General features: G+C 35.7%; 1 protein-coding gene and 1 non-coding gene across 3 annotated transcripts in view; one reads left to right on the forward strand and one right to left on the reverse strand.

Moving 5' to 3' along the window:
* Nucleotides 1-12,636, reverse strand: part of Itpr2 (inositol 1,4,5-trisphosphate receptor type 2) — a 474,501-nt gene that overhangs the window by 278,773 nt on the left and 183,092 nt on the right. For both annotated transcript variants that reach the window (XM_077109287.1, XM_076854229.2), the window contains 4 exons: nucleotides 11,358-11,487; nucleotides 8,939-8,996; nucleotides 6,636-6,801; nucleotides 5,351-5,524 (listed from right to left, as the gene is read on the reverse strand). In XM_077109287.1, the coding sequence (XP_076965402.1) occupies nucleotides 5,351-5,524; nucleotides 6,636-6,801; nucleotides 8,939-8,996; nucleotides 11,358-11,487 (528 nt within the window). The remainder of the gene's footprint in view (nucleotides 1-5,350; nucleotides 5,525-6,635; nucleotides 6,802-8,938; nucleotides 8,997-11,357; nucleotides 11,488-12,636) is intronic.
* Nucleotides 907-1,010, forward strand: LOC143398669 (U6 spliceosomal RNA). The gene has a single exon (XR_013091280.1). It is a non-coding gene; the product is annotated as a U6 spliceosomal RNA (small nuclear RNA).

Consider the following 12,636-nt stretch of genomic DNA (forward strand, 5'->3'; position numbering starts at 1 on the left):
AAAACCAGCAAACTTCTCCACAGCAGCAATGGAGGCCCAAACACAAGAAATAATACCTTTAGAAATGAGAGAAAATAACTTTCAACTGATAAAATTTTTTCTTTGTAGTTAAAAATAATAATTATTATTATTGTAAATTTATAAGCATCTAATAAAATAGCCTCCAAATGAGTAAAGTAAAAATTAATAGAACTACAGGGTAAAATTGATAAGCCTACCACTGCAGTAGGAAATGCCAACAAATCTCTCTCATTTATTGCTGTTAAGAAAACAAAAATATTAGAAAAATAGATGATTTAAACATAATTAGTAAACCTGAGTCACCAGCCACACATATAGAATCTCATACCTATTCATGTTCTTCTCAATTCTATCTAGAACTTAAAAAAACCTGAAGGTATGATAGACCAAAAAGCAAGACTCAATAAATTGAGGAGAAACTACATTATCCTAACCACATTCCCTTGTCACAAGTTAATAAAGAATTCAGTTTTTTAAAGGCAAAAATTTCCAATATATTTGGAAATATAGAAACTCACTCCTAAGAAATTATGAGTTGAAAAAGAAAATCATAATGGAAAAATTTTAAAATAACTAATATTAAACAGTAATAAAAATACAATTTCTCAAAATTTGTGGCACTCAACTCCTTAGAATGGAATCACACCATTAAATTTTCTTCAAAAGTCTGTCAACAAAAAAGATTAGAAAACAGTAGAATACATATGATAAAATAGCAAACAAATCCAGAATCCCAACAAAGCCAAAAAGAGATTATTTTACAAGAATAAAAAATACATAAAACTCGGGCAAAACTGAGGTAGAAGAGAGACAAAAATAAACAGTATTAAGAATGAAAAGTGGATAAGAAAGCCCAGATACCACAGAAAGAAAAAGAAGGTGAAGGAGCTAGCTTCAGCAGCACATATGCTAAAATTAGAATGATACAGAGAAAATTAGCAGGGCTCTGCACAAAGGTGACATAAAAACATGAAGTGTTCTGCATTTGTCCGTGTGTTCTTGCACAGTAGTATGACTAATGGTAACAGGAATATTACCTTAACTTTCAACAGAAGAATAAAGGATTTGAATGTTTCACCATAAAGACATAATCAATTTGAAGGAACAAATATGTTTAACCTGATTTAAACATTATAGAGTTACACGTTTCAAAACTCCATATGGCACCCCATTGATGTGTACAATTTTTTTTATTTCCATGCATTGGTTAAAAAGTAAAATTAATTTAAATTAAAAAACTTTTAAGGATGATGAACAAATATGAACCAATTAATGCCAATAAACTTGAAGACTTAAACCATATGGCTCATAAACAACAAATTGAGTCTTAATAGAAGAGTTTGAGTTAATTGAATAACCATTTTTAAAAATGAATCAAGCCAATCCCAAAAAACCAAAGGCCGAATATTCTCTCTAATAAGTGGATGCTGATCCATAATGGGGGGAGGGGAATGGAGGAACTTTGATTGGTCAAAGGGGAGGAAGAGATGGGGGCAGGAAAGATGGTGGAATGAGATGGACATCATCACCTTAGGTACATGTATGACTGCACATGTGGTGCGATGCTATATCATGTACAACCAGAAAAATGAAAAGTTGTGTACAATGAATCAAAATGCATTCTGCTTTTATATACACCTAATTAGAATAAATTAATTAATTTTTAAAAATGAATCAGTAATTAAAATCTTACCATAAAATAAATATGTGGCCCAGGAACTTTTACACACGAGTTTTAACATTAATGTTAAATGATGATTTCAGTCTTACACAAAGAAAAGTAATATGCTTCAACTCATTTTATAGAACTAGTCTAACCTTGATACCAACACTTGTATGAACAAGACAAGAAAGGAAAAGTGCAAGTCAATGTCACTGACAATGTAGATGTAAAACCCTACACAAAGTATTAGTACACAGTCTGGCAATGTAAAAAAACATTAGATACTTTTATTCTTTAATGCAAAGTTACTAAGGTAGAAGGTCTATTTAAGATTTACATAATTCAAGTGAACATATTAAAGAAAAAACATAATCGGGATAGATACGTAAATTATATCCAATTAAAGTCAATAAAGAAGAAAGGAGGAAGAAGATGGGTGAGGAAGAGAAGGAGGAAGAGAAGGAGGAGGAGGGACTTCTTACCGGTAATATTCTATTTCTTAAGCTATACATTAATTTCAATTACAGAAGTTTGTAGTTTAAGAAATATATCACATATCCTATAAGGTATTGGATTTGATTACCCCTCCAAGTATCTTTTAACTCTAAGGTTTTATAATTCTATATTCACTATAGTAAATAGCACAATGTTTTCCCCATAAAAACAAATAATAATTATTATAAACACTAACTGAATGCTGACTTTGGCAGACACTGTTGGTTGCTACCCAACATCCTTTCTTATTCTTACTTACTAGCAGATTCCAGGTTTTGTTCGTTTTTTTGTTTTTGTTTTTCTGCATCCATTGTTTCCTATGTAACTCGGCATGGGCTATCCCAGATTGAGGGACATCTTATATTTAATCTAAACTACTACTACAGTCCATTGGTTTAGAGGTAAACATGTGGCCTTATTTTGGCCAAAAAGCTATGAGGTAGAATTTATTGAGGAATACGTGAGAAAGATTCCCTTGTTCCTAAACAGGAGACCCAGAAATAGTTCCTCACAGTAGTATGTATGCACAGATGTGACGTCTAGGCAGTAGCTCCCACAACACCACCAGGAGAAAGATCAGCTTCAGAATTAAGCCCAGCAACCCAGGGTGACAACCTGAGGCAAGGAATTGGAGCCTTACTTCTTGACTTGTTGGTAACTAATGTTACCCTACTATTTATATTTTCATGTTGTTTATACTTCTCCCCTGAAGCTGCATTAACTGACACACCACATGCACAGGGCTTGCTCACTTGATGTCTATAGCATTTCAAGCTAAGTATCATTATTATGTCCATTTTATAGATGATAAAAATGCAACTTAGAGAATGAAAACAAATTGCTCAAAGTCACACATATACTAAGAGGCAAATTCTGGACTGCCTCATTCCAAATCTCCTGGTGTCAATCACCTAAGCAAATCATCTCTATGCTGCATATTATTAACTGACACTCACTATTCATTCCCAGCCTGTGAAGTCCCCCTAACCAAAGACTAGTATCCCAAATCCCCTGCAGCTAGAGTTCTACATTCTATCTGCTGCCAATGAGATAAACTCAGGTGGAACTTGAACAGCAGAAGGAAAAGTAAAGGTCATCTCCTTGGGACTATGAGAAAATTCCAGTAGACACGGGTGTTTCCCGTGAACACCATGTTGTATTATCTTTCCACATGCTTTCAAAATGTGAGTCAGTGGTGGTGACTGCAGCAACAAAGGCAATAGCCAGGGTCAGCTTCTTGACCTCTGACCCTTGCCATCTCTATTGCCAGGGCAACCTCCAAACTGTACTCCTCCAGTATTTAAGTCCTTGTTCCTCCTTAAAGTACCTAAAATTGTTACCTTTTCCTGAACTGATAAATCCTGAACTCAACAAATAAATAAATACTAATTTCACTGACTCCTATTCATCGACACCCCCAGAAAACGGCTTATATAACTTGTTGGTAACTAATGTCACCCTACTACTTATATAATGTAATGCTTTATCTTTAGGATTTCCTCAATCAAACCACTTGTTTCTCTTCTTTCTTTACATAAATACAAAATATTTGTGAAACTTTTAAGAGGAGACCATGCATACACACTATGATAGAGGCTCTTTCTACCATCTTCCCTCAGTGTGTGGAAACTACAAGTAGTGATTAACATCTTCCATGTTAATGTAGAAGAGATTCTTCTCATCTTAGGATTTGTTTTATTATTGTTGTTGTTGTTGTTGTTTTCAAAGTCCTACAAAAAATAAAATGTGTTTTCCTAAGGTTTATTTCTTTAAGAATGGAATTTTTTGAAAAAGGAATGCATGTATTCCTATTCCCTAGAATACATATAAAATATGTACTTTTCGAAAGAAAAAGATATTATAACTTTTAAAAGCATAATATATTCACAAGTATCATTAAATGAAATTTCAGAAAATAAAATTTCACACTAAAGAACCTGGATCCTATTATCCAAAACTGGGTTCAAATTTCAGTTAAGTCACAGAGGTGACTGACATTGAGGAGGTCCTTGGTTCCTCTGACCTTCAGTGTATTTAGCATTAGAAATGCAATGCTTATAACTATCTCCAAAGTTTGCTAAAACATTTAAAAAGAGATTCCATAGATAAAAATATTTATTCTAAAATGTGGAATGTAGCAAGTACTAAATAAATATTAAGTCTTCTCTTATGTCTTAAATACATTATGGGAGAACTTTATTCTCCCACCATCCTAAATTGGTCATAAAATAAATATTCATGAAGTAGAAATTCTGCATTCTATGGACACATTACAAAAATCACAAGAAAAGCTTCTGAAAGATGAAGTAAAACAATTTCTTATTGATAAGTGACAATTACCTGAGACAAGTAAGAAGTAGTAGCCTATCAATCCAACCCCCTTTGAAACTAGTCAGCATTTTGATTATTCGAATTATCACCTGTTCTATTATCACTCTTCACCCCAAAATGACTTGAGTTCTCAAACAACACCAAACCTGAGGCAGTTAAGCCTATTTAAATAGCTTATATTCCTGCAGATTAAAAAGCAACGAAATAAAACATTTGACAGGCACTTAAGAAACTTTATGGATTATCAATTGTGATGGTCTGCTGTTATTTAAGCATTACCACTAACACTGTGCCAAAAGAATATATTGTCCTAAGTATTAGTAAAATGGGAAAAGAACAACTCATTAAACCCACTAAAGACTAAAACAGAAGACTCAAAGTCAACACCTTAGTTCACTCTTTAGCTCAAGCATAAATTCTTAGTATTTTTGTGTTGACAATAAAGCATATCGTCCTTCTGTTTAGATATTTTTATATATTATATAAGGACAGAATGAAAGAAATGATTTGTAGGTTGGTGAAAAGCAGCCACCTTGAATGGTGACAACAAAAATTCCCCTCTCCATAGGCCTGCTATTGTCATGATTCTTGAATTATATGATTTATAGTGAAAATGAGACAGAGTAAAAAATTACACAGATGAGGTCATAGGTAGTAGCAATTGACAAGAATCAAAGGGCAGGTGTGTGGAGTTTGTTGACTTGGGGGAAATTTTTATATTCTGAAGCTCAAACAAAAGTTGTCTTACAAACAATTTTGATTATAAAGCATGTGGCTACATACATATCTGACTTAAAAGATACTGCTTGGATTAGTTCAAAGTAGATCTTGGAAACCAACCTCATTTGGTTCTTCGCCACCTTTGACTTGACTTTCACCTATCTCTCCATTCTCATAGCTGCCGCTCTTCTCCACCCATAACTCAGATTTTTCTACAGTCAGTCGAAGTTGGTCCAGATCTGCCTTGATTTGCTTGTAGTTATCTACATCTTGATTGGATACCAGCAGTTGCACCTGAAAACATCAGAATGTTAAACTTTAGAACATTTTTACAACTCCCTTTATTCCTATATCTTTTATGCCTAAAACCCTGAGTATTAAAATATATTCTTATGTGGAGTTTGATATTTCTAGAACATTTGTGAATATTTTAGATTATATTGACCATGAAAACTTACCTGGATATAACCAATATATTGACATGTTATAAAGAATTTAATTTTTTTTACAAAAATGTGCCTTAGCTAAACTTTGCAAAGTTGGTGAAAAGTAATTTAACATAAAAAGATGCCCTCATTCTAATTTCACTGTTGAGGTCAATTTTTCTGAGATTATTTAAAAATAGGTAGAAACATTTTTAAAAAGTGGTAGAAAAATATATAGAGATCTAATCTAAGCTTTATTATCTAAATTTTTATTTTATTATAATTTATATGCATTATGACATACACATATATGAAGAATTATATGTATTTATATGACTACCTTTTACTCAATTTCATATTCTTTAGACATTCTGAGAAAACTTCCTAATAAAGATCAATGCCCTATTAAATAAAATAAATATTAGTGACATATACATAATCCCTTTGGAATTACTAATAATCTCAAAACTGATGTCTTATCCAAAGATCAAAGAGAAAGATTAATTCCATAACAGTTCCTGTTCTTTTTTTTTTTCAGAGTCACAGTATTTATTTCAGAGCTACTACTTGTCCTTCCCAAATATATCAGTAAGATTTGGGGTCAAAATAATAACAAAGGCAACAAAATTCCTAATGTATTATCTTCTAGTGCCTTCTTAAACCTTAGTGCCTGTCACTCATATTAAAGACATTATCTGAAAATCTCTTGTGGGGAACTCTTGACGTAGACAAGACCATCTGTATCTGTAAAAATATAAAGCATCTCCAGCAAAAGCCACGCAGTCTCGTTAATTCTGCAACCATGAAATCAGGATGGATGACAATTTCAAAGCTTCGGCTGTGGACCCCTCAATCTTACCTGTTTATTTCTTTTATTCCTTTTTGTTTTAAGGTGCCAGGATTGAATTCAGGAACTCAATGTATGGTATGTACCTGGCAATTGCCCTACCACGGAGATACATTCCTGGCAACAAGCTCACCTGTTTAAATGCCTGTAAAACTTCCGCTCTCTGGCTGAAGTGCTTGAAGAGTAGCTGCAGGGCTCCAGACAGCAAAGGAGCATAGTCGTGCATGATCAGATGAATGAGGACCCGTAAAAACGTCCTGCCTCCTTCGTCGTCAAGTTGCACCGGATTTTTTTCCTTTCTATAAAAACAAAAACAATATTAAAGTAACATATTTACATAACATCTTATATTAAAGTGATTAAACTTGTATCTATGTTTTCAGAGTTAAACGACTTGTTTTCCCAAATTAGGAAGCGAATGGGAAGATCCCCTCATATAATTGATGAGAAAACAATTACAAAGAAAACCCTGTATTTGTCCTTAAAAGTAGGGGTTACTAGCCATTCTAGTTTGTCCAAGACTGAGGAGGTTCCTAGGCAAAACCAGGATGAGCTGGCCACCTAGGCATAGAGGAAAGACAGGCATCTGAACCCCCTCAGAGTATTTATGGAGAATATCTACCAATGATTGATTTTTCCCCAGAACCTAAGAGACCCCTACATGACAGGTAGGGAGGGGCTAGAGAAGGGAAGGCCACATGTACAAGACCATCACAAGAGCAGCTCTGTGTTTGGTATAATGGGGCTCTGAATAAGACTCTAGTGGAGTAAAAGGCCGATCTACAGTCATGTGCTGTTTAATAATGGGGCTACACTCTGAGAAATGTATCATTAGGTGATTCCATCACCATGTGAACATTAGAGTGTACTTGTGCCTACTATGCACCTATACTATGAAGTGTGTGTGGGGGGGGTTCTATTGCTTTTACAGCCATGATAAACAAAAAACACAAGATTAAATTAAACCAGGTACAGTGGTATATGTCTGTAATCCCAGCAGCTTGGGAGGCTGAGGCAGGAGGATCATGAGTTCAAAGTCAGCCTCAGCAATTTAGCCAAGACGCTAAGCAACTCAGTGAGACCCTGTCTCTAAAAAAATACAAAATAGGGCTGGGGATGTGGCTCAGTGGTCGAGTTTAATCACTGGTACTCCTCCCCCAAAAGGAGATTAAATTAAGCACAAGAGAAAAAAATGATACAAACAAGAGACAAGATAATGAGGGTGCTGCTGGTATAACAAAGCATATAGAAAACCATTTTTAGTGAATAGGAATACATTCTAAAATCTTAATAAAAATATCATATAGCAAATGTATAAACCAGCAACATAGCATTTACTATCATTATCAGGTATTTACATGTCAGGTACAAAATCATATGTCGCATATTTCAATACAACTAGCAGCACAGGAGGCTCTAGACAGCATCACCACAAACACATGAGCACTGCACTATCCTCCACCAACACGATGGCTGCAGTGTTACTGGGCCACAGGAATCTTCCAGCTCCATTACAATTTTATAAAACCACTACTATGTATGTGGCTGTCTTTGACCAAAACACCACGAGCATCACATGACTGGATTTTTAAGGTGAAATCACACACTGGTTAAGTCTTTCTTCCCAAGAATGATGAATAGGAAAACATTTCAATAGAAAAACAAGCAAAAGCTGATAACTGTGACATGAAAACAAACCTAAATCAAATGTTCACTAGAGATAAAAATCTCTCTCCCCTTAATTTTTGTTTTTGTTTCTAACAACAACAAAAGCAACAAAAAGCTTAGTGAAGACTTTTTTTTTTTTAGGTTCTTATGTCAACTCTGTAATAAAAATGAATGTTAGAATCTCAATATTTTAGCTTCTTTTACTTTTTGTTTTGGTTGCTATTAATTTCATTTCTGAAAAAGAAACTCTTCAAAACAATAAAGGAAAGAGTGCCCAAAACAAAAGAGGGTAGTCAGGCCAAACACATACTGTTTTCTTTAATTATGGATATTTCCAATTAGCAGAAAATAGTTTTATTGTTAACATATCAAGTTAATGATAACATTAAAAGAAGTTACTTTCTTGCCTGGAATATGTGAGATTCAGGGAAATAATGTTTTACAACATGCAGTGATATTTACATCAGGGGAGCTAAAGGGCATTCTTGTGCTGTCATTATTTAAGGAAAGAAAAGCAAAGACTTCAGGGAAAAGTTCAATACACTGATCTCATCTCTTTTTTCTTTTCTTTTTTAACTTGACCTAAAGGAGAACTATGCTTTCTCCTCTAGAGTATATTAGCTGCTTCACTTCTGGCAGAAATTTATGTTAACAACAACAGAAGATCTAAAAATAAATAGGTATAGGGAGGTGAACAACAAAATGTTATTGATAAAATTCCAGGTAAAATCTTACAAGTAAAATAAAGACACTTGAGTGTTACTATACCTTCCAGCAAACATGGTTTCTGCCTGAGCTGCAATTTCATCTATATCAGGAACAATAGCTGCAAAGATAAATGGTAAAATCTTTATCTTGTCCAATCAGGAGCCGCCACCATATTCATAGCAATACTAATTTACCTGAGCTTATTTTTGCCTTCCTTTATTTAGGCCACCAAAGGTCCACTAATAGTTTAAAAATTAAAATATAGCCTTGCGGAGACATTAATGTTTTAACTGAAGTTTCCATTTACTTTTTATTTTAGTGTTGAGTATTGAATCCAGGGCCTCATGCATACTAAGTTTCCATTTTTTTTTTAATGCAAGCTATGTTTTAAACTAATGTGTTACTGTAGTCAAAGATATGTATATTTGTTTGTTATGTGGTACTACAGATTGAATCAGGGGCACTCCACCACTGATCTACATCCCCAGCCCTTTTTTTTTTTTCCTTGAGATAAAGTCTCATCAAAGTTGCCAAGGCTGGTCTCAAACTTGCAAACTTCCTGCCTCAGGCTCCTAGGTAGCTGAGATTATAGGTGTGTGTCACTGTGCCTGGCTAGTCAAAAATACATTTGAAGATCAGAAAACACCATTTACAAAGGTGCCTCTTATATATATGATCATTATCATACACACACACATACACACATACACACACAGAGTTCACATATAACTACACATATGAATATATAAATACATATGAACATACATACATACATACACACATATAATTTAAATAGGTAATGACATGAAAGGATAATCTTTCAAAGACTCAAAATGTACATATGAGTCTTATTATTGTACATTTCCAAACAACATGATGTTTTTACCTAAGCTTACTAACTTCTAAAATTCCATCTTTTTTCTTGTGGACAGGGTGTTTTTTCTCTCAGCAAACCAATCATGGTTCCTGGTAAGGAGTTCCTAGTGTTCCCCACAACTAACATTTTGAAGGCACTTTTATTAAGGTAACATGTTTAAGTGATAAATATACAGTTCATTTACTCACCTCCAAAGCATAAAAAGAAAAGAGAGTAACATATGGAAAAGCAGTTCTTTCATACTAAATTTCCATTCCAATCTGTAAGGCATCGCTTACAGATTCACATGAGGAAAGCAGTCAGGCCAATCAGAGAGAAAAGGTTTTCTGGGTGCCCCTAGACCTTCCCTCTGGTGCTTTACTGACACTTAGAGCTCATGTTTCCCGAAGCCTGGCTTCTGGGAGCCAATAATTGTTATGCTTCTGTCAATGCAACCGCCAGCAGGACTTTCTGGTTCTGCCTTCACGTTCCTGGAAACAGCCCTTTGGGGTTCTACACTTCTGAGAAGCCGAAAAAGAGTGGTGCTGCAAAGGTGCCAGAAGTGACTTCTCCCAGGCGAGCCCATCTCCAACCGCAGGGCCCTGCTGCCTTGGGAATTTGCTGATGTCAGACACAGACAGCAGGACATCGGCCTACTATCCATTTTATCTGCACACTTGCAATAGCTGTATCATTTCTGTCAAGCTGATTGACAGACAAAGAGGAGGAAGTCCCTAATGTTGTCACAGTGGTTACAGTTTGAAGAAAGTTTCATATCTGTGTGCAAATCCTAGCCTCAGAAAAAGAATTCTGTTAACTAGCTAACTACTTCATAAGACGTAGCTTCTAGCCTGCCATGACCAGCCTGACCTATGTGGGAAAATGCTAATTTAATTTCTTAGTTATCATTAAGTCCTTTGTATAGTCACAAACTTTTTTAAACCATTTTGGTGTTTCATTGTTATGCTCCAACTCTCAGAAACAGAGTGGCTTCATTCTTTCACTTTTTAAAAATGTGAAAATTGAAATACAACTCCAGTTTATAACTGTGCAAAGTTAAAACCACACAAAGTCAAACTAACGACCACTCTCAGAACTTTGAGGAATGCCAATCTTTATTGTTGAGTCAGGTGATGGCTTCCTCACAAAACACCTTTTCTTCTGAAAGCCCTGTTACACTCTGCTCCTAATGCCAGCAGAAAAATGTCTCTTAGATTTTCATCAAAACACCACAATGCTTAAGATTCAGGTTAGCACTGAAGAGACATGGTAGGGGTAGGGGCTGGGGGTCCTTCTTCCACAACTTTCAGGACCTTTAGCAAGTAACTTATCCCCTCTGCCCTGGGTTTACAGATCAGTACCATGGCACAAGAAATACTACCTCTCCCTCATGGAGTTGTAAGGGTTACAAAGGACAAGCATTCATGGGATTTAGTGTCAATTAACACCAAATATGCTCCCCACCATTTAGGCAAGTTATTTAATGTTCTGTCTTGATTCTTTCATGTCATTAGTGGAGACCATGTCTACATTTTCTCTAATAGAAATACCATGATGTTTTAAAATATGAAAGTTGCCTTTATGTTCTTACGAAAACAATAAATACTGTCACAGAGAACCTACCTGAGGGTAGTAAGGTATCTGGAGAGCCATTGGAAGACGTCTCAGTATTGTCATTGTTCTCCCCAAACTCCTTTTTATATATCGACAACATATATGAGATCCTATAATCTAGTCTGACACTCAGAATAAACTACAAGAAACATGCAAAACAACATTTTCAATTAATTAGCACAGGGTTGAAAAAAAGCAATTCATTACATGGCACCAAGAGCAACACAAGCCACCAATCTTTCAAGTGAACTAGTCAGAAACTTAGTGAACTTTAACATTCCATCGTCCACATGTTTATCAATGTTAAGACAAAGGGAAAGGATGCATTTCTATAAGCCAATGTTAGTTAAAGCTCACAGCAATTTTTGGAAACAAGGAAGACTGACACCCTACAATTGGTCTCTGAATAGTCCAGGTAAGCATCTTGTGGGTCTGGATGAAGAAGTAATGTTGCAATTCCACAGAGCACTTTGCGGCATTTTCATTGGCTCTGAGAGGAGAATGCTTGAGCTCTGTCCCTCATTCTTGCACAGAAAGGCTGGGCTTTAGCTACAGTAGAGCTGACTCTACGATCAGCCCTGGAGTTGGGGTCATAAGAGGGCAGCTGAAATCATGGTACCTATGTGCTGTGGGTTTTCCATTGATATTTGTGTTTCTATAGGCTGACTTTGCAAGAGTTACTGTTCCCATTAACAGTAACTAAGTACTAAGGCTTCAGTCATGTCATGGGGAATTCAAACACTTGAAGCCCTCGGCTCTCCAGAAGCTGATAACCGAGTTGGGAAAACAAATCATAGCACTGTTTACATGAATAGGAAATGACTGAGTGCTGAACCATGTGGCAGGGATGCTATGGAGATCCAAGAAGGATAAATCAGGATGCAACAGATTAGAGGAGTGGTTTTCATGGTTGTCTTCCATCCTAGTCTACCTGAGGTAGGCCCTTTACTTTCTGTGTTTCAGCATAGTTAACAGTGCCCCCTAGATTCTCAAGAGTCTCATTTGGACAGTAAGCAATGCAGTCACCCAAGTTTTAGGAAAGCTGGCATTTCCTGGTGTCACTGAAGCTTATCACTCTCTCTGTGCCACCCTTGCACCACACCACACCCCCCCCACACACACACACCCGGCCCCCTCCTCTCATTCTCTCTCAGACTCTGTTCCCTGAGCTCTTGAATGCTTACAACTTTTCTCACCTTCTCACTTTTTAATGTTCATGTCGCCCTCCATATTCTTCTTTTCTACCTCCTAATAATCAGTTTTTGAGATCGCCTCCAAGGTTCAGTTT

Source organism: Callospermophilus lateralis, chromosome 4 (assembly GCF_048772815.1).
Source record: "Callospermophilus lateralis isolate mCalLat2 chromosome 4, mCalLat2.hap1, whole genome shotgun sequence".
NCBI lineage: Eukaryota > Metazoa > Chordata > Mammalia > Rodentia > Sciuridae > Callospermophilus > Callospermophilus lateralis.